Source organism: Cricetulus griseus, chromosome 3 (genome assembly GCF_003668045.3).
Source record: "Cricetulus griseus strain 17A/GY chromosome 3, alternate assembly CriGri-PICRH-1.0, whole genome shotgun sequence".
Lineage (NCBI taxonomy): Eukaryota > Metazoa > Chordata > Mammalia > Rodentia > Cricetidae > Cricetulus > Cricetulus griseus.
In genome coordinates, this window is record NC_048596.1 from 196405761 (window position 1) to 196427578 (window position 21818).

The 21818-nt window shown below is 50.4% G+C and overlaps 1 protein-coding gene and 1 pseudogene across 4 annotated transcripts; both read right to left on the reverse strand.

Moving 5' to 3' along the window:
* Positions 1–1123: 1123 nt before the first annotated feature.
* On the reverse strand, positions 1124–21581 carry Meak7 (MTOR associated protein, eak-7 homolog). Of its 4 annotated transcripts, XM_027410748.2 has the most exons (9): positions 21502–21581; positions 20902–20985; positions 16708–16876; positions 15123–15353; positions 14214–14358; positions 11477–11905; positions 4642–4760; positions 3072–3251; positions 2530–2646 (listed from the first exon to the last, which is right to left on the reverse strand). In XM_027410748.2, exons 3-9 carry the CDS (start codon positions 16852–16854, stop codon positions 2530–2532), a joined length of 1368 nt encoding a protein of 455 aa, XP_027266549.1. In that variant the 5' UTR covers positions 16855–16876; positions 20902–20985; positions 21502–21581. The 4 variants fall into 4 exon arrangements, with proteins under 4 accessions (XP_027266551.1, XP_027266549.1, XP_027266548.1 ...); XM_027410747.2 differs by lacking the exon at positions 20902–20985 and having other exon boundaries at positions 21502–21571; XM_027410749.2 differs by lacking the exons at positions 20902–20985; positions 21502–21581 and adding an exon at positions 20717–20887.
* LOC103158642 lies at positions 8279–11434 on the reverse strand (annotated as a pseudogene).
* Positions 21582–21818: the final 237 nt, after the last annotated feature.

Genomic DNA, 21818 nt, shown 5'->3' on the forward strand with positions numbered 1-21818 from the left:
CTACACCTTGACCAAAAGGCAACAAGAAGGGAACCGTCTCACTGTGGGGTCTCACTGAGAATATATGAGACCTTAGAGTGTGTCACCCCCATAGTGGCACTCAGTATGTTACAGGGGTGAAACGAGGTTGAGAGCTCTGTCATACATACTTCAGCCAGGTGTGGTGGGGCATAACTGTAGTCACAGCGTTCGAGAGGCAGAAGTAGGGGGATCATGACTCCAAGGCTAGCCTAGTCTACATAGGAGAGCCTGCCCCAAAAAGCCAAGGGCTGGGGACACAGCCTAGCCTGCACCAAGCCCTGGGTGGCCTCCCACAGCATTACCAAAAAGAACGGGGACGGGGGTGGGGGGTGGCATCTTTTAAACCAACTAGTCACTCAGTTCATCCTAGAGACACAATGCCATCCAGACGCATGAGGGTCACTATGGCAACAATTAGCCTCCAGTAAGATGCTGGCCTGCCTAACAGGACGGAGCATCTGCTCAGCTGACAGACACAGTGGGAAAGGAGATGGGTAAACCCTAGGTGACTCCCACTGAAAAACATACCGTGTCCAAACACAGCTGTGCCCCGCATCCCTGCCGTGTGCAAAGGGTGGCCTCCAGAGGAGCCCAAGGGAGGAGGGGGCATGCATTCCCAGAGCTGTCCTTCCCCATCTCCATCCTTCCAGCACCTCACTCAAACATTCATTCTAGCAGCAGCCGTGTTTACAGCATGGGCTGTGTTTCTTACCTCTTCCTGCTGCCCTTTCTGGGCTCCGGTCAGGCCCCATGTGTAAGGATGTCTCTGGTGCTCACAGCCCAGTTCTTGCTCCAGTTTCACAAAGACCACTCTCCTCATTTGGAAGAGATGAGAAGTTCCTTGGGGCCTGGTTGATACCCCACACACATTTATGCCCTGAGAGATTCATTACAGGTGTGTGCAGAGAAGCAGAGCCTCTCAGCTATACCCCAGGAGGGAAACCAGAGCCTCCCATCTTTAAGGTGCTGTTCTGAGAAGCAGGATCCCATCCGTGGCTTGAGCTTGAGTCAACAGAGGCCAGAAAGCATGAGGGCTGTGCTGTCATGACCTCCCAATGGGTCACGCCAAGCCGTGGGCACCACAGGCCTGCTACCAACGAGAGACATGACTACCTTTTTATTAAAAACACTCCATAGCATAGTGACCTGATTCTGTGAGGTTACAATGGGGTTGTCTGATGATTCCAGTATTTTCTCTCTATCCCACATACCATTGACAACTGGCTTCTTACCAAGAAAACCAAAATGGCCTAGCTCTCGTCTGCACCACACACCTACCCTTCCATGCATAGAAACAGCACTTTTGTTTGGAAGGTACATGTCTCAGACCTTCTGTTGTGCTCAAGAGTTACATGCAGTATTCCAGGAGCTTCCTGGGTTAAAAACACCGAACTGGAAAAATGCACGTATCTGGCTTTACCATGGCTTTCAATCGAGGCAAACTGTACAATCAAAGGTAGAACCTTTATCAGCTCTATAAAGGTTGCCGTTTACAGCAAAAGGCAATCAGAAGAGGTAGAGGTCTCAGAGAGGGGCCCATGGCTCCTCTGAGTGGGTGACACTGGGTAGCAATGACTCAAGAGTGTGATGGGCAGCCTGTCCACCTGAGTACTTTGCAGTCTTCTGGGATAGCTGGAGTCTGTCTAAAGTACATCTTCACTGTCCCACTACTCATCATCTTTCTGAGAAGCCCTCAGAGAAGGTAACTGGAGACTGTGAGTCCCAGCCAAGACTGGACATCACCCACCACTGACTTCAGGGATGGGTCTGATGCATCCATTAAGCAAACACCCAGATGTCAGCTCTCTCCAAACGCCCCCATATTTCAGTTAGCAGCACAGTAATGGCTTAGTCTCTGGGAAGATAGGTCAAGTTTTCCCATTTGCCTATCAGATTCATTTAAAGTGTTGGAAAAGCTAAACAGGAAGCCCCATCACAAACCTGTTCAGAGGAGTCCTGCCCCCAGAAACATTACCTTCAGATCTTTAGCTACAAACCCAGAAATTCCATGCTGGGGGTGGGGGTGTTCTTCCAAAGTACCAAGATGCTCATCTGAGCACCTCCATCTTTCCATTCACAATGGGCCATCAGGGCATCACTGGGACCCAGAGCAAAGGCCACACAAGGAGCCTCCTCCCAAGGCAAGAATACACACCCCAACAATCACCAGTTCCAGCAGGTTTCAAGCCTCTTTGTCTTTGGATTCCACTGACATAAAATGAACAAAGTATAAGGCCAAAGTTCTAACCTATGTTCAGGGATCCTGGGAGGCAACACCCATCAATTATGGCTTCAGAGGGATTTTTCTTGGCATTGCTGTTTTCTGATTAAGTACATCCATGATGGCCTGGATGTGGCCATGTGGCTGTGTGTTAAAGCTAAGCCAGAGTCATGGCAGAGGGTCTAAAGGACTCTGCCTCCCCAGCAGTGAGGAATCTGGATGCTGTGTACATGGCATCCCTGGGGGGAGTCCTGCCCTTGCTCCAGGAAGCACATGGTTCAGGAGCCTTAGTCATCCTCATCAGGGATTTCCCGAAGTCCCCCACTGTGACGACCCCGTCCACTGATCTCCAACATGGATTGGGCTGCGGGATCCGAGTCAAGGATGCTCTTCTTGTTCTTGACCTTGGGAAGAAGGGGAGTGTGAGTGTATTCAGGACTACACAAGGAGATAACAGCTCCCACCAACCTGGGCCTCACAGTGACTTCCTCCCAGCAGTCAGCTTATCAGACTGGAGCCACAGAGAGGCCAAGTGGCATGGGTACCCCGAAACCTCCCTGGCTAGGATAAAGTCACCAGGGTCATGCAGAAACCAGTGTTCTTGCAGACAGGTGGGGAAGGCAAAGGGCCATCTAGCCGGGCCAGGAGCACCTCTTAGGCAGGTCCCTACTTCCCAGGCAAACACACAATCTATTTTGCTGCATGTATCCTGGCACGGCCCATAGCTAATAAAGACAAACCTCCCCAGATGAAGAAGCAGGCAGAGTAAACACAAGAAAAAGCAGAAAGGTCATGGCTCTGTGTGAGGTCACTGCAATGCGGAACTCACCTGATGTCTCTGTAAGAGATCGCCGAGCCCCCACACTTCCATATTATCAAACTGGAAGTCCTCCTGGGCAGACAGCTGTGGGCTGTTGTAGGTGGTGCATGTGGGCTTGGCTTTGCTGTGTCCTTTTCCAAAGTCGTCAGCCACCCAAAGCCCAAAGTAATGGTGCTGCCCGCCCATACCCTGTGGAGCAAGTGGAGACAGATGACAGTGTCAGCAGCCATGCTTGATCAGTCCCACAGAGAACCAGGAGGGTCTTGAGTTCTTGGCCAGCCTGAGACATGGGGGAAGTAGGGATGTAGCGGGCAGTTTTGCTTTCTTGGGCTGTGATTATAATCACATTCCAAGTTACTCAACAGTCATGGACATCAGCAGACCACACTCCACAGCTCTCTGGTGGGGCTACACACAGGGGACAGCAGACTAGGAAATCTGCAGACTCCCTGGGTGTCCCAAGCAGTTATTCAGGGATGAGGTGAGCATGGGAACCCTGGAAACCCATCTGTGTCCTGGCCCCACCACTCTCCCTCAGGAAAGGTGGCAGGCTAGGAGTGGCAACTCAAACCCTTTCTTCCCACCACACAGTCCCACGGCCAGGCTCAAGCCAGCTGTTACCCTGCCTCCCTGACATCTGTGTCCTGATGCCACCTCTGTCACACCCTCTTGTCCCTGATGGGCCTGGAGCACATGATATGACCTGCTTCCATCTTGGACATGTAAGGATCTGAGCCTATGTCAAGAAGCAGTTTTTGGTCCCTAGGCCAAAGACAAGTGGTTCCTGTGAATGTTGGGAATGCTCCTGGGGCTGACAGTCAGACTCACTCTGAGAGGGGTCCAGTGCCTAAACACTGGTGTCCTGGAGACCTGACCCATGTCCCTCCCACAGCCTGGGAGGGAACTCCTGACCCTCTCTAGCTGGCTGAGGGGACCATCTCCTTGGCTCTCAGCTCAGCAAGCACATAGCTGGGCCTCCCCAGACTTGTCAAGAAACAGACAAAAGAAAAAAGCCAGCAGGTGGGGTGGCTCTCACCCATGCCAAGCATCCTTGTGGGCATCCACCCCCCATACCCCCACGCATTCATCCTGGCCTCCAGCTTCCTCTCTTTTCCTCTTCTCTCTTTTCCTTCCCTCCTCTCCCCTCTTCTTCACTTTCTTCTCCTCTCCCCGTCTCTTCCCCTCCTCCTCCTCTCCTTTTCTTCCTGTGGCTATCAACATTCAAGAACATGGTCACCACAAGCATAGCATGTTTTCTGTCTCATAAGTTACTAATGACCAAACACGGTGCCGAGAGCCCTCAGCTCAGGGATTGCCCACCTGCACCAAGCTCAGCACACAACCTTGGTGTGCAGGCTCAGCATACACAGCAATGCCTTATACTGGGTCTGCTACCAACACCCTCTCGGGACCATGGAAAGGGCCAGGCTATTTGTACACAAACCAGGGGAAAGCCCAGCAAAGGCATGGCTATCACTAAGGAAGATGTGCCCTGGTATGGGCTCTCAGTACATACCACAGAGGGGACAGATGCACTGAAAGCACTCCCACCTGGCTGGCGAAACACCCCTCCCCTTACCAGTCCATTGGGCATGGTCTGCTGTCCTTGATTCAAGTACATGAAGTGGTCATTGTAACCCGTGTGCATGTACACGGCCATGCTGGGCATGATGGAGAACAGGAAGCATTTGTTGTTCCCTGGAAGTGACAGAGAGCCAAGGAAATAGTCACTGCTTCTGAGCCACCAGAAGAGGGCACCAGATCTCATAAGAGCTGGAAATTGAACTCAGGACCTCTGGAAGAGCAGCCAGTGCTTCTAACCTCTGAGCCATCTCTCCAGCCCCAACAACCAAGATCTTATGCACCCTCAGGAGAGGTGTGGAGGAGAGTCTTGGTGATCAGAGGGCAGGTCCCAGACACCACACAAGACAAGCCGCATGGATGTCTAGGAGCCCAGATGGAGAAGCTGAGGGCTCAAGGATCTAAGACCTGCAGCACTGTCTGAGGTTGCTGCAAAGGCTCTGGAGGAAGTGGTGTTCATCTGTGATCTCACTCAACCCTAGAGTTCAACCTGCAGGGACACAGTGAGGTGACGGAGTGCAGCCCGCCCTGGAGTCTGCAGTGGGGTGCAGTGCTGCCTCGTCCTAGGACAACAAGGCAAACAGCACAGGCTGCAGATTCTGAGGCTATTGCTTCCAAACAGACCAACATGCCATTCCCTGAACAGGTTAAGGCTCTGAAACACCCCAAACTTAGCAGTAAGTCAAACCCTAAGCACACCTGATCTAGGGAACGAAGAGAACACGTGTGTGTGTGTGTTCATGCATGTGCAAGCATGTATGAGACAATCCTCAACCAACAGTTCTTTTCCCTCCCAGGCCTGTAGCTGCCAGCCTGAATGGAAGAAGTCCAGGGATGGTAGTTCCAGCTGCCCATGGCCCCCTGGCCTCCAGAGTCGCATCTGTAGAATGAAGATAAGGAGGCCCAGAGATACGCTGTAACATAGGGACACCATGATGGCCCCTTAGTGGAAGCTGGCCATCTGTGGGCACAGGAGGCAGTCTGCCACCTATGGAGGAGCCTGGGGACAGCCAGGAAGGACAGCTCCTGTGAGAGTAGTGAGGGATGCTTGCAGCTGACTCAGTCACACATGGAGCATCCACAGCTAACAATACCACAAAAACAAAAACAAAACAAAACAAAACAAAAACAGAAAAGCAGTGGGGCAAGGTAGCACCCATGGGGAGGCACAGTGTAATAGCAAGCATCCCTGTGAGGAGTCAGCTCACATCCCCTCCTGGGCCTCCATCTGGTGACAGCTTTGTTGTCACCTACAAGCAGGGTTAACCCCCTCCCTGCCAGGGCCAAAGAAGGGATCTGTGATGCCAGAGAGGAGCATAATACCAACACTGCAGCTTCAGTCAAGAAACCATTGGAGAGTCAGGAGCCGTGTGCGTGCGTGTGTGTCTGTGTGCGTGTGTGCATGTATCTGCAAATACATATAAAGCCCGGGCTTGTGCCTAGGCAGTGGCCACCTGGCCAGCCCTTCCCAAGCTTCTTCAAGCCCTCCGGGTTAGGGTCCCTGCTAAGGTTTGAGTGTGAAAAGTCTCCCACGGGCTCACTTGTCTGAACATTTGGTGCCAGGCTAGTAGAGCTGTTTAGGGAGGTTATGGAACCTTATGCAAAGGAGGAGGAAGAGGCTTGCTGGGGAGACAGTTCTCAGAGGTTATAGCCCAGTGCCACTTCGGCTCAACCCCTCACAATATGCTTTTTAAAAATGTGTGTTTCCCTACATGTATGTATGTACCTAGTGCCTCCAGAGGCCAGAAGAGGGCATCAGATCCCCTGGAACTGGAGTTGCAGTTGTAAGCCATCATGTAAGTGCTTGAAATCAAACTACAGAGCCTCTGCAAGAGCAGCCAGTGCTCTAACCTCCAAGCCATCTCTCCAACCTCACTATAGTGCTTCTTAGCCCATCAGGATGTAGACGAGCAGCAGTCACCCTCTCCTACCACCCTGCCTTGCCCACCATGATGAACCTGTATCCCCACAAACTATGAGCCATGGCACAGCCTTCTTTCCTTTGGCTATTCTTTTGTCAGGTAGCTGGTCACAGCAACAAAAATAAGTATCCTAGTTTCGTGTCTGTTGCTGTGATAAGACCTAAGCAACAAGCAACATAGGGAAAGGGGACTACTGGGTTCATAATTCCAGGTTATTGTGGCGCCCATGCCACGAGCAAGTCCAAAGTATCGGGCAAAGGCCTGGAGATTTGGATGTCCAATCATTTTATTAAGGGAATGTGAGTCCCACTTTATTATAGAATAGAGAGCAGCCTTATACACAGACTTACAAAAACTCCATGTGTAAGAGTTCACAGTGGGGTGAGGCCGGGAAAACAGGATGTACCTGTGGGTTATACGGACAAACAACTCACATTGACTATCTGGGGGCTGGGTTAAACAATCCACTGAGACCCCATGGGGGCTGGGTCCCAACATCTCCCCCTTCTTTTTTTGGCGGGGTGGGGGGGTGTTTCGAGACAGGGTTTCTCTGTATTGCTCTGGAGGTTGTCCTGGAACTCGCTCTGTAGGCCAGACTAGCTTCAAACTCACAGAGATCTCCCTGCCTCTGCCTCCTGAGTGCTGAGATTAAAGGCGTGCACCACCAACACCATGCCAAGCTATCTCCCCCTTCTTTATATATAACAAAACAGTTATCAAGTAAGAACTGAAAGATTTAACTAAGAAAACTATAACTATATGTCTTCAACTCCATCAAAGACCATAGAAGGATAATATATAAACTCTAGAACTGACAGAGACATCTTGCTGCCTAGACAGTCACCCAAAGTTCCTGGGTAACGTTGGGGCATCCATCTTTAGCCTACAAGCCACAATGTGTCTGGCAGACTTCTCAGCAAAGCAGGAAATTCTAAACTGTTCGCCTAAATTGGTAGTTTGTCAGTCATTTTTCTCCATGTACTGTAGAATGTTTCACAGACTCTTCCATGAAGTAGGAACCCTTCAGAACTGCCCATCTTAGTTTGCAAGTTCAGCAGTCACTTTCCTCTGGGCCCTGCATGTCCAGTTTATACAGGAATAGTCAAACAGTTCAGGCAAGAGCAGCTTCTTGCCCAAATGGCTAGTCTTGCCATGTCTAAGGCAAACCCTATAATGAGTTTCTTCAATGCCCATCTTCCTCTCAGATGTAACTGGTGTGCCAGGAGCAGTTGTGTCTCACTGTCAAGAAAAACCCTAAACCATTTAAATACTATATATTCTGTAGGTCTTTGAAATGTTTGAAGACTATATATCTAAAAAACCTAACTAATATCAACAAATGAAGATCCATTCCAATACAAAGTATCATTTCTATATCATATTCCTCCATTTTCCTTTAAAAAGAGATTGACTGTGATTACTAACATTCCTAACCAATCAAATTTAAATGAAAACAAATATTTGGATCACCTGGGCCACCGCTTAAAGGGGATCTTGCCCCATCAAACCACACCAGTCTAGAAGGAATCCATAGCCCTCCGTGGAAACAAAAGCAGAAATTCCCTCCCAAGTAACCTGTACTTTAACAACTGTTGCTCCTTCCCCAGCAATTAAACAATTCAACTTTTAGCAGTTGTTGCTCCTTCCTTAGCAATTAAATGATTCAAAGACAACACAATAGCATACAGTATCCAGACTCTGTGTATTTTTCATCTTTACATGGTTTTTTTTTTATTACTCTTTCTTTTACTTTTACCTTTTTCTTAACAGTCACGCATTTATGATCACACTTCATACACACATGTGTGGCCACACCATACATAGAACATACATACAACTTTTTGTAATTGAAATCTCTTGTTAATTTTATCTTAATGACAGGAAGGGACACAACCATTGCCAGCCCATGGGATGAACCATATGAACAAAACTCACAGAGGAGAGGAGGTATGGGGAGGGATGGCCCCCTTTACCATAGCTTGGCATCTTTGGAAGGTCTTAAGGACTGCCGCATCTCTGCCCATTCCTGTATGGTCTTCTGTAGGGCCTGGGTCTTTTCTTTATCCACTTGGACATATTCTACTTTCTCATCTGATGCGACAGATGATGTGGGTGGCTTGCAGGGGGGGCTTGGGGAGACCAGCTGGAAGTCCAGGGCTAGGTAATTCACATTGCCAGTACTCTTCTTCAGAGCTGGGTTGTTGGTGCCACTGGGGACATGGGATGAAGACACTGGGTTCTGCATAGGGACATAGTTCTCCTGGATGTCTCTGGAGTCTGTGTTGGTGATGCTTTGTGTGGAGATAGAACAGCAGTACTGGGAGAAGCTGGAGTTAAAGATGTGGTTAACCATGGACCAAGACTTGGTGACACATGACTTGAAAGGGAGCTCATTGGTGACAGCATTGTTTCTCAGGCCAAGGGGTGCTGGCTTTGCTTTTTGGCCAGGCTTGAGGTTGCGATTGACCAGGGGTGGCTGGATCTCACTTCCTCAGCTGGAGCCTCTATGAATAGGCAAGGCTGTAGATGGGTAGCCTAGTGAGTCAAAGTGATGGGGCCCTGGGCCCATGGAGATGTAGACACTTTGGGAATAGTCCCCTGCTTGTTTCATAGCCAGCAGGGTAGAAGAACCTGGGTTTATGGGCACATAGTTGTCATCAGAGCTGACACTGTCTGATTGACCCATGGTAGTCTTCTCTGGAGATTTAGCAGACTCGTAGGTCTCACGGGAAGAAGTTCGGTGGAGTCGGCTGTTGTCCACTGTAGAGAGGGTATTGTGCCTGGGGATAGTAGCAGCTACAGATCTACTATTTTCACTGACTGGAGGTCTTTGCTGAGGGGTGCCCAACTGAGGTGTTTTTGCCTGACTTAGCTTGGGGGGCTGCAGTGGAGGAGCTATGGCTGAGTCTCCTGGCATTGTCCTGGCATTGTCCACTAGGAGGTCTCCAAACTCCCGACACAGGGTGTTGCTGGGTGCCTTGAAGGTATACACATCCTCATTATCTGTCTCAGACCCTGTGAGGCTGCTCTTGGGGTGGCTTGTGAAGCCAGGCTAGGAGGGGAGGTCATAAGCACTGTCCTTGAATTCTATATTGGGTCAGCTTGGCTTGGGGAGTCTATAGAAGCCATGGGCTTGACTGCCAACTCCACTGATACAGTGTCGCCCTGGGCAAGTTTCTGTATGGCTATATCCCTCTTTTGTCAGGTGCCCTGAGAGAAGCTGGCACTCCTAGAATTTTCTGTCCTTTGGCTTATGCACTGGTGCAAGTAGAGATACTCCCAAGGTGCACTGGGTGGACAAGGCAGGCTGGATGTAGCTTGACACAGGGGGCTCAAACATCTGGCTAGAGTGTGAAGGGGCTGAGGACTTCCTTGCTTGGAGCAGGTACTGACTGGAGGTGCTGAACCCAACTGGAGAAGAGCGGGGACTATGATTGATTGAAGAAAGGTTTCTCAGGGAGTCTGTGTTCTCCTCAGCCCGATTGAAGCCGCAGGTCTGGCAGATGCTCTGGACCCACTTATTCATGTCAGCCTCTGTCTCAGCCACCAGGTAAAAGGTGAGCTCACTGGTCTTGATATCAGACACAAAACTCTCTTGAAGCTCTTTCTCGTTGAAGGTCAGGCCTACATCCACCTGCTCACAGAACTTTAGGTTGATGATTCGCAGGGTTTCTTGGAGTGTTCATTCTTGCAGTATTCCAGACATCTGGGTTGCCACTCACCTGGCATCGCCACAGGATAAACCAGTGTTTCTTCCAGGCATAGTGCCCCAACTTTTTCTCGGGAGGCGATTTCCTCAGCCAGCCAGTGCACATGGTCACCACCACTCATGTTGCCGGCTGGCACAGACAAGGATGCGGGCTGCTGGGTCAGCCAGCTGTCGGTTCGCAGCTCGAGGGGAAGGGATTTCCCCAGAGGAGGACTTCCCAAGTCCCTTTAATAATTTTCTTAGCATTATCAATAAAAACCATGGACTTGTCTTTTACAATGACCGGACATCTTGTCTTTTCCAAAGCTCAGTACCTTGTTTCTTTAACAATTTTTTTCTTTAATATCAATATCTTCAACTATTCCACTAACTGTTCTATCAATTCAACTTAGAAGTTGAGGTACCCATTTTACCAGTACCTTGTTTCTTTTCTATCAATACAGCCTCAGAAGCCGAGGTACCCATTTACCAGTACCTTTACCAATCCAACTCTCTCAGGAGCCGAGGTACCCATTCCAATATCACCCTCACAAATTCTTACTTGCTGGCCAGCCTTCTGATCTCTCAGGGTCCCCTTTCTTTTTCCAGTATCTCAGTGGAACCTCCACTTGTGGTGCCTACGCCACGAGCAAGTCCAAAGTATCCGGCAAAAGCCTGGAGATTTAGACGTCCAGTCGTTTTGTTAAGGGAATATGAGTCCCACTTTATTGTAGAATAGAGAGCAGCCTTATATACAGACTTACAAAAACCCCAGGTGTAAGGGTTCACAGTGGGATGGGGGGCAGGAAAACAGGATGTACCTGTGTGGGTTATGCTGACAAAAAACTCACACTGACCTCCTGGGGGCTGGGTTAAACAATCCACAGAGACACCGTGGGGGCTGGGTCCCAACAGATTATGGTTCATCGTTTTGGGGAAGTCAGTCAAGAACTCAGACAGCTAGACACACCACAACCACAGTCACAGCAGAGGAAAAAGACTACACCTGCAATGCCCACTTGCTCTTAGCTGGCTTTCTTTATTCCTGTATAGTTTAGACCCAGCCCACAAAATGGCACTAACATCAATGGGCAGGGTCTTCCCATATCAATTAACAACCTGCCCTGGATAACGCCTAAAACTCTTCCCAGGAGTTGCTAGCCCATGCCAGGCTGACAGTTAACCCAACTAGCATCGTACATACTATGGTCTTAAGGTCTTACCTTGAAATTGAGGCTTGACCTCCCAAGAACAGGAGGCAAAGCCACCAAAGACACAGCCGTCCTTGTCCTCCAGGACAAGCAGGGAGGGCCCCTGGTGTATGATGTGACTGCACAGCTGAGTAAAGCTCTGTCCGTGGAGCTGTGTGGAGAAGAGGAGGCGCCAGCGGTGCCGCTGCTCCACGCCCAGGTGGGAGTTGAGGTAGATGACAGACAGCACGTCCAGAATGCTCTCAAAGTGCTGCCCTCGGCCCACATGGCACTCAGGGATCAGCGTGGAAAGGTCAAGGGATGAGTTCAGGAGTTGAAGGCCCCGATGGATGACCACACTGAGAAACGTGCCCACGTGAGGGGCATGGAACACCCAGTCCTCAATCATGGTTTTGTTGCAGACCTGGTCCAGGCACTGAGGCCCCAGACACTTGTGGCCATCTAAGGAAAGGGAATCCGCATTAGTGAGCCCACTGTGCATGTCACCTGACAGCAACCATCCAAGCCTGCCATAACTAATCTAAGAACCACAAGTCACACGTGGCTGTGGAACTGGGGAGGTGGCTCATCTGAGCTGAGGCATGTCCTAAGTCTAATGAGCACTTCCAATTTCAAACAGCCAGTATGAAAATTCACTGTAAAATATAACAATATCCACATTATACGGGTTAGAAGAGTATTTTGGATATATTAGCAAAACTCACATCTTTGTTTCTTTCTATAATTTTGTTCTATTTTGGGGGATTTTTTGTTTTTTGTTTTTTTGGTTTTTCAAGACAGAGTTTCTCTGTATAAGAGCTCTAGCTGTCCTGGATCTTGCTTTGTAGTCCAAGCTGGCCTCAAGCTCACAGAGATCCCCCTGCCTCTGCCTCCAGAGTGTTGTGACTAAAGGCGTGCACCACCACACCCTGTGATAAAGTAGGATTCCAACACCCATGTCTGGTGGCTCTCGAGTACCTGTAACGCCAGCTCCAGAAGATCTGACACCCTCTTCTAGCCTCTGTAGATACCCATATGCATGTGTACATACTACACACATAATAAAACTAAACAGATGGTAAATTGAAAACAACACGCTGAGATGGATGACAACAAAAGCAGCACATGGCAACCTCGGGGGTGCAGCTAAAGGAGCATTTGGAGGGCAACTTCACAGCTAAAAACACCTACACTGAAGAAGGGAGACCGCAAATTAACCATTTAAACCTTAAGAAACAAGGGGGGCTGAGGAGATGGCTTGGTTGGTAGAGTACCTGCCAAGTAAACCTTAAGACCTGAGTTCAGATCCCCAGCTGTGTCTAACCTCAGCACTGGGGAATGGAGACAGAGACAGATGGCCCCTCTGGGGCTTCTGGGCCAGCCAGCCTAGCCAATTGGTGGGCCCCAGGTTCTGTGAGATGCCCTGTCTCAGAAATAAGATAGAGAGAGCTCAAAGATGCCTGACATAAACATGTATACACTGTAACTATTGCAGTTCCAATAGAAAAGGATCCTGGCAGTCTGGAGCCAAGGGATAAGTAGTGACTCTTCTCCTGCAGGGGAACGTTTCCCCAAACCTCACACACACACACCCCACCCCTGGGGAAAGTTGTTACAGTTCTGCTTAGGAAGTCCTGTTGTCATGCCCCATCCCTGCCTCCCCTAAATAGGGGAAAGTTTCCCCTAGCAAAGGTGTTACAGTTTTATTCTGCTCTGCTCCAGCTCCTTCAAAAATTGTTACTTCTCTGCTCTGCTCCACTCCAGGGGAAAGATGGTCTCACCCAAACCGCATTCAAGAAATTCATTGGGAGGCAAGGATCTAGGAGGGTAGCTGCTCTGTCAGGAAAGAAAAAGGCAGCTCCTAACCGAGCAGGTACAGGGTTTACATGGGGACTCTTCGGGACAGAGTTTTTCCAGGGTGAAGATTTTCAGGGTGGAAATTAATCAGATTTCAATCCCTGAGTTTGGACAATCTCAAGAGATTGCTGGATTTTCTGCTCAGAGATTGGTTGGTTTTTGTGCTGAGTTGGTCAGAAGCAGTGTGTGTTTCTTTGGCTCTGGTCTCATGGCCAGGGTGTGCTTCTTTTGCTGGCCCTTTAACCCTAAACACACCACACACAGAGAGAGAAACTAAGGAGACAGGAGCAAGTCTAATGCAAATAATAAACAGTAAAATGGATTGGGAAGACAGTATTGAAGAATCACCCAGACTTTTAAAAAATGTTTTTCTTTTTAATTAACAAATGGGCTGAAAAGATAGCTCTCACAGAGAACCTGGGTTTGGTTCCCAGCACCACATCAAGCAACTCACAACCACTCCAGTTCCCTCGGATCTGATGCCCTCTTCTGGCCTCCACAGGCAGGATTTCTCTGTGTAGCCCTAGCTGTCCTGGAACTAGCTTTGTGGACCAGGCTGGCCTCAAACTCACAGAGATCCACCTGCCTCTGTTTCCCCAGTGCTGGGATTAAAAGCATGTGCCACCACCGTCCAGGCTAAAAATAAATCTTTCTTTAAATTCAACAAAAATATTGAGACCCTTTCTATTACACTGATCAAGAAAAAGATTTCAGGCACTGAAACCAGAGGAGGAAGTGTAATGTCACAATGGCTTCCGCACAAGGACATCCCACAGAGCAATCACAGAGCAATCACTGAGCAAGGGAGACAGGCCCATGCCACAGCAGAGCTCCCCTGGGAGACCACAGTCCCAGCAACTGTGGCACCCCACCATGCCAAGGTTTGAATCCCTGAGAATGGTCCCACACTTGCCTTGAAACTTCATCTCTGAGAGCAGCTGGGCAGTCATCATCTGCACACTGGTAGGGGACTCCCTGGAGTTCCTCCCAGCCCAGCCTCGAAGCTCATGCTGGTGGGTTAGCACATGTACCAGAGAGGCCACCAGTTCCTCTGTGAACTGGAAGACACTTCACTGTTAAAGCCAAACCCTCCCTGACCCACTCCCAGCACCAACCACAGTGGACCTCAGCATGGGCATTGCCCCCACCTTGTGTAGCTATCCATGTATTATTATTCTTTTCTTAGCATCTCATGTAGCCCACATTGGCCCCCAAACTGCTATGTAGCTGAAGATGACCTTGAACTCCTGATCCTCTTGCCTCTGCCTGCTGAGTGCTGGGACTACAGATGTGGGCCACTATACCTGTTATATGAGCTACTGGGGATGGAGCCATGGGTTTTGTGGATATTATGTGAAAATTCTACCAAGTGTTAATACATCCCTAGCCCTCTTCCCCTTTTTGTAAAATCCCAACATGGGGTCTTACCAAGGTGCCTAGGCTAACTTTGACCCTCTTGAGTAGCAGGGATGTTAGGCCTGTGCCCCCAGGAATGGCTTTCCTTCTCTCTCTCTCTCTTTTTTTTTAATATATTCATGTATTTTATGTCTGAGTGCTCTGTCTGCATGTACGGTTGTGAGCCACCATGTAGTTGCTAGGAATTGAAGCCAGTGCTCTTAACCACTGAGCCATCTCTCCAGACCCGGCTTTCAATCTTCTAATACACCCTTCGTTCACCTAAAAGTTTACCAAAACCAGTTCGAGAGTTCTAAATCAACCAGACTGTTGTGTGGGCTCAGCTCCCTAAGGCTGGCCATTGTTATGATACCATCATTACCTAAGCCACTGTCCCAAGCTCCCCACCAGGACACTGAGTGTTTACCTTCTGGACTTCTCTGACCGTCACAGGAGCCTCTGTGGCTAAGATCATTTTCATAACCATATGCCCCTTCTCCTCGAAGCTCCCCTTTAACAAGTGGGACAGGAACATTGTGAACTGCTCCCGGGAAACATTCCTGTAGCTCTCATGTGCCTTATGGGTCGTCTTGACCCTCGACATGCCATTATATAGTCTGGTGACCATCACTGGAGGAAGAGCCTCCTTGACATGGCTCTGTTGGGGACAAACAGAAGAGACCTTAGGCAGGTCTGGAAATCAAGCTGAGGGCAAGACCAACCACTGTTCCACAGACGCCGCCTGCAGCTGTATAACCTTCCTATGTCCCCACAGTCCCCAACCAGAGATCCCAAGGTGAACTGGCTCAGGCTGGGGTGGAGTTCAGTGGCAGAGAGCTCACTGCCATGTGGAAGGCCCAGGGTCTGATCTCTAGTAGTGGAAGGGGAAAAAAAGCCAGGCAGTGGTGGTACATGTGGGGCTCCCATAGCATCTGGAGCAGCTGGCTAGCTGACAGTTACAGTGGATCCACAAGGCCCCCACCAGCTGCCTTCTGCAGGCTCTAGATTAGTGGTTCTCAACCTTCCTGATGCTACAACCCTTTAATACAGTTCCTCTTGCTGTGTGACCCCCCCGCCCCCACTGTAAAATTACTTTCATTGCTACTTCATGACTAATTTGCCACTGTTATGAATCATAATACAAATATTTGTGTTTTCCGATGGTCTTAGGTGACCTCCGTGAAAGGGTCATTCGAAGCCCCCAAGGGGGTCATGACCTACAGGTTAAGAACCACTGCTGTAGAAGATGAAACGTTAGAATGGCTTCACAGACTACACCCATCCCCAGTCTTTGGGAGTAAGCTGATGTTTACTACGTCCAAGTCCTGAGGAGCAAGGCAGTCACCCTGAAGACATGGCCAGTTCTCACTCCTTAAACTGAGACTTTGGTATTGAGTGAGGAGTGCCACGAAATTCCCTCATGTCAAGACTGCATTCTAGAGGCAAATGACAGCTGAGACATCAAACGTGGCTCTAGACCGCCTCCCCCAGAGGAGGCAGCTGTTCCTCCTCCCTGATGTCACTGCAAGTTAGAAATATCCTGAACGCTGTCCAGTCACAGTCCATTCCAGCTTCCCTCTTTCCTTCCTTCCATCTTTCCCTCTGACCCTTCTTCCTGTTTTCTGAGCCAAGGCCTCACCATGCAGGCTCAGCGATCCTCCTGTCAGCCTCCTGCGTGTGTGGACCACAGACATACACAGTCACGCCTGGCACCAGCTCCTTGCTTTACTACATAACACGTACTGTATTTTTACACCAGCACTTACAGGACTGAGGGGAGAGATCCACTGTCAGTTCAGGGCCAGCCTGGGCTATACAGTGAATTCCGGGCTATACCAGCTTTGGCTATGCACCAAGACTCTGTCTCAAAAAACAGAGTGGGGGTGTTGTTCATCCACAGCCCATGGCTGCTTTCCACAATGCCAAAAACAGGGACCATTCACCCAAACCCAGCTTTGTAGTGTATAGTGCAGCTACAGAACCCTGAGTCCCCACCACATGGTCCCTCTTGCCTTCAGCGCCTCCAGAGAGAACGTCCCCGTTGCTGAGCCGTCATTATTAGATGACAGGTCGTCAAACAGCCTGTCCACCTCATCCTGCTCCTCAGGCAGGAACTTCGAGGACATTTTCTCTCTGGACAGGCTCTTGGCATTCCCCATCTTGCCTGGTCTCTGGAGCTCTCTGCAGACCGGGAAGAGAGAAAAGTTACAGTGCGAGAATCATCAAGATACTGAAAATGACCACTCACTGTAAAATGCAGCTAAAATGCTTTTGATGGAAATTCTGATTTGATGGGGTAGAAATTAACAGCTGACACAAGTGAAGTACCATGACCCCATCCTGATCCCTGGAGTCAACTGAAGCAACCTCATTCCTTCATTTAAAACCACACTACTTGGCCCTGGTATAGTGGCATAGCCCATAATCCTAACATTCAGGAGACTGAATCGGGGGTGGTGGAGGCCATGAGCTGGAGGCCAGAATGGGCTACACAGTAATGTTTTAGCACTCACCAATACCTCACTTCTTTTCATGGCTGAATAATATGCCGTTGTATGGACATACCACATTTTGTTCACCAATACTAACTGGCAGGCATCTGGGCTGCTTCCGCTGTGAGGTTATTACAGATAGCGCTGCTGCAATCCCATGTACTTGAGTCCCTCTTTTCAGGTCTCTGTACTCCACCCACAGGCTTCAAGCCTCAGACACAGGACAGTGGAACTCTGGATGGCCTAAGGAGCTGCCATCATGTCCTCCAATTACATTCCCATCAGCCCAGCACAAGGTCCCACTTCCTCCACATCCTTGCCAGCCTTTGTGCTTTGCTCTCTTTTTTTGGGGGGGGGGGTAGGGCTCTGCTCTTGACAGGCTTCCATGCTATCAAGTTTCCCCAAAGACATGTCCCTCCAGAGAGCTCATCAGGGCACTATTCACAAAGGCAGGCTAGAAAGGGGGCTCACCCAGCCCACCACACACACACACACACACACACACACACAGAGAGAGAGAGAGAGAGAGAGAGAGAGAGAGAGAGAGAGAGAGAGCATTCGATATAACCACTTTGAAGAGACTCAGCGGCAAGCTGAACTCCATGTCCAGGAGCACAAGGCTGGCCTCGCCTCCAAACCAGACAGCAGCACAGCTGAACCCCAACCCTCCAGGGACACAGCCTGTGCTGTCACACGGAACAGACCCCTGGGACTGCAACCTTAAGCAGCAGCTCAGCCATCTGGGACTCAGACAGGTTATCGGCCACCCCAGCTGAATTTTAAACAGCAACAAAACAGTGACTGACTTCCAGCAAGGGGAGAAGGGGTGGTCTCTAGACGCAGTGTCATGGTTGTTTAGGGGAAGATACAGAGTCCTGTGCTCAGGAGGGGGACGGGGAAGGACAGGGTGTGTCCAAACAGCTAGAAAGGTGGACTTCCAAATGTCCAGGGTGACAGCTGTCAATCAGCAGATTTGGAAGTGCAGGGAAGGAGACACTGCTTCTACAGTTCATTGAAGCCATCCAACCATCAGGAACCAAGTGGGGACCACTGTGGCATGTCCTAAAGTGGGGTTGGGACAATGATAATGGAAAATGCTAACACCGTCTAAGGCCTGGGGTCATAACAGTAGACCAGAGTGTAGGGAGGGCTCAAAATGGATTCCAAGCTGTCTTGAGTGGTGTGGGGAGGACTCCAAAGGAAGGGACAGTTCATTTCTTCCTGAGAAGCAAGAGGGTACAGAGGACTAGAGCAGAATTAGGAAGGAGGATGCTCATCCCCCTCCTAGAAAATCTGAAGGAAGCCTGGCCTGGTGGTGGCACCTGAAATCCAGGCACCTGGGAGACTGTGGTAGGGTAGTGAGTTCAAGACCAGCCTGGGCTACATAAGGTCCTGTCTCCCTCAATCGATCAATCTAGAAGCAAGCGGGCATCAGAAGCCTAAGGGCTTCAGACAGAGGTGTGCTTCACGTAAATGGCAGACTTCAAGAAGCCTACTAAGGGAATGGTTTGCAGACAGTAGCCTCCTGTCAGACATGGAGGCTCAAGGCTGGCTGGTAGCTGTTCCCACCCCCAGCAAATCCTCCTAAGACATCATGGGATGTCAGAATCACCTTCTCAGAGAGGCTTCCTTCCTCCTTGTAAGCCCTCACTGTCCTCCATCTCTCATTTTTAACTGTTTGGCATTCATGACATTTCCTGGAAAGTCCTTCCAACTTACACTGTGTAGACTCTGTGCCATTCTGCCCTCCTGACCATGAGCTCGGTGGCACTGAGTCCACTGACTCTGCCACCAAATGTCACAAGCTGATTCCATCAGTCTGCTCAGAGGTCACTTCCTCTGAAGACCTCCCTGGCAGTCCCCAACCAGGGGCAAGCCCTGCCCTTTCCTTGTCCTGCTTTTTCCCCACAGGGACCCTGACAACTAACCCCGCAGCCTTTCCCCATGCCATGTCTGACTCCTGGCTCCAATCTGAAGGCTACAAAAGGGAACTCTGACTCATGACCACTATCCCGTGGCCTTAGCCTGAGGTGATGAGACACATGTACTAATGGCTGAGTCTGTTCCCTTGCAGCCTCTCGGGACAAGGTTTCCTCACTGTCATAGCTAATCTTGGCTGTCAACTTGGTGAATTTGAAATCACCTGGGAGACACAGCTCTGGGTGAGTCTGTGAAGGCCATGGCTGTGTAGGTGATGTTAGATTAGGTTGACTGACACAGGAAGACCCACCCTGTGGATAGCACCATGCCAAGAGCTGGGGGGCCTGGGCTGAACAAAAGGGAGAAAGGAAGCTGGGCACCCGTGTTCATCTCTCTCAGCTTCCTGACCCCAGTGGATGCCATGTGACCAGCTGCCTCATGCTCCTGCCTCTGTGATTTCCCCATGGTGATGGACTGTATCCCCTCAAACTGTGAGCCAAATACATCTTCCCTCTCTTAAATTGCTTTGTCAGGTGTTTTGACATAGTGACAGGAAAGGTAGATGGCACCCTCTCCTTTCACTTTGTGGGTTTCCCAGTGCTAACTCTCCACCAAATCCCAAGAAGCAGCCCCCAAGGGCTCAAGCCCACCCTGGCCCACAGGAGGCCCATGGTCTGCCTGCCCCTACTCAGTGACATCACCTACACAGCCATGGCCTGCCAAAAGGAAGCCACAGTGGGGACCTAACTTACTGAGAAATTAATTGCTAAGCACCTGACCTTGAACAGAAACAAGCTAAGGGCAGCAGGAGACAGGGCCAGATGCCAGGACAGAGCTGGAGCACAGCTGTTCTGTGGGGAAGGGTGCAGGGGGGATACAATCCGGAAGGGTGGCCTGCAGGGGAAGGGCAGGACTAAAGCCCACAGCTCAGGAAGGACACTCCAGCCACTATAGCTGAAAGGCAGCCTGTCTCCTTTCACAACTGCAGCAAGAAGGGTTCTCAGGCCCCATGCTGTCCCTCCAAGTTACAAGCTCTGTAATGTGGCCAGAAACCTGTCAGCTTCTAGGAGGAAGGTCTTTGATATGTCCAAACAGCAATCAAAGGCAGATTCTGTCTAATGTCCAGGGCCTCCATGGGGACACCTCAGTACATGGGACAACCAACCTTGGTAGGTGAAGACACCTCAGTTACTGTAAGGTCACTTGCAGCAATGTGTCAGCCTTGCAAACCAGAAGAGACATTTGACGAGGATCAGAGCCATTTTTCTTACCAGAAATGGCAGTAGGGGACTGCTCACATCCACTGGACAGAGGCCAGGGACACTGCTAAGCACCTTACAGGGCACAGAACCTCACCCACCACAAAGCTTCCATCCATGGCTTGAGGAGAACGCAGGGCAGAGATCAAACAGGAGGGGCCCCTTGAAGGTCACCCATAGTCACAGCCCTGGCCACTCTTCATACAGGGCCAGAGCGCTGCAGTCACAACCTGAGCAAAGGTGGCCCTACCAAACATTTGTTCCATAACCATTGGCACGTGACTGCTTCCCACCTGGGTACAATCAAGGAGCAAGCCTTTGCCTGAAGATATCTTAAGTCTCAAACCCACCTGTGCACTTCCTTGAACAATCCAGCAACAGCCCATCCTCAATACTCCACCACCCTTGTTAGTTAATAGGTCCTTTCTCCTCCCGTAACCAGGTGATCCATTCCCAGAGGAGCCCAGGCTCTCCTCAATTGTGAAATCCCATCACCAAACCTTTACTCCACAGCTTTGAGTGGAGTGTGCCCTACCATGCTTTAATAAGTTCGGATGAATCATTTAACATTAGGGCCTCAGATTGAATGAAGACATCCAAGGGTACCTGGTCCCGCTTCCTAGAGGCCAAAAACAGATGCGGGTGAGCCCACAATAATAAAAGGGGGTCCCTTGAGTTTGTTTGTCCTAAAGCACGGGATGGCTTCTCTGCAGCTCCAGGCTCCTGGTGGCAAGCCTCTGTCCAGTTCCTGGGGTCAATGTCCACCACCACATCTGAGCAACCCCATCAAGCCCTTATTTGAATCCTTGAGCCCACTGGCACCTATGCGGCTGGCCGCTCTCCTTCCAGCCCGGGGATCCCCTCAGAAGTTCAGGCCAGGCCACCTCCCTCGCCTCTCCCTAACTGGGTTTTGAGCTCAGCTCTAAAGGTACTCCGCTGGGTTTGTCTTGGAAAATAAGGCAGGCCCACAGACTCCTGAGCACGCCCCGCTTCACCCTTCCCAGGCTCTTTCTGCTTCTCTGACAGCAGCTTTGACCGAGGGAAGGCCCCTTAGGGGCCTTCTCAGGCCACCCCGCAGGCCTTCCTTCCTTGAGCTGTCCCTAGCCTCCCTCAGTGTGCCCAATCTCAGGCTCACCCGCCTTAGCTCACAGGGACCGAGCTCCTTCCGGTGCGTCCAAGGGGCCAGGGTTGCCCGGGTCTTACAGCCCATTTCCTAGCAACAGCGCTGACGAACGGTCGTGAGCACCAATTGGAGAAGGGCAATTAGCTCAACCAATAGGGTTGTAGTTTACGGTGAGTGGGCGGAGCCTGGGAGCGGTGGATTTGAGTCTCCTCTTGGTGTGGCACCAGAGCCTAGCAGCTGGTGTTCTAGGAAGGCAGTGATTGGGGCTTGAAGGGGTGCTGGGAAGCGCCGAGGGGCTGGGAAGAGAGCATGGGGTTTGAGAGCAGGGG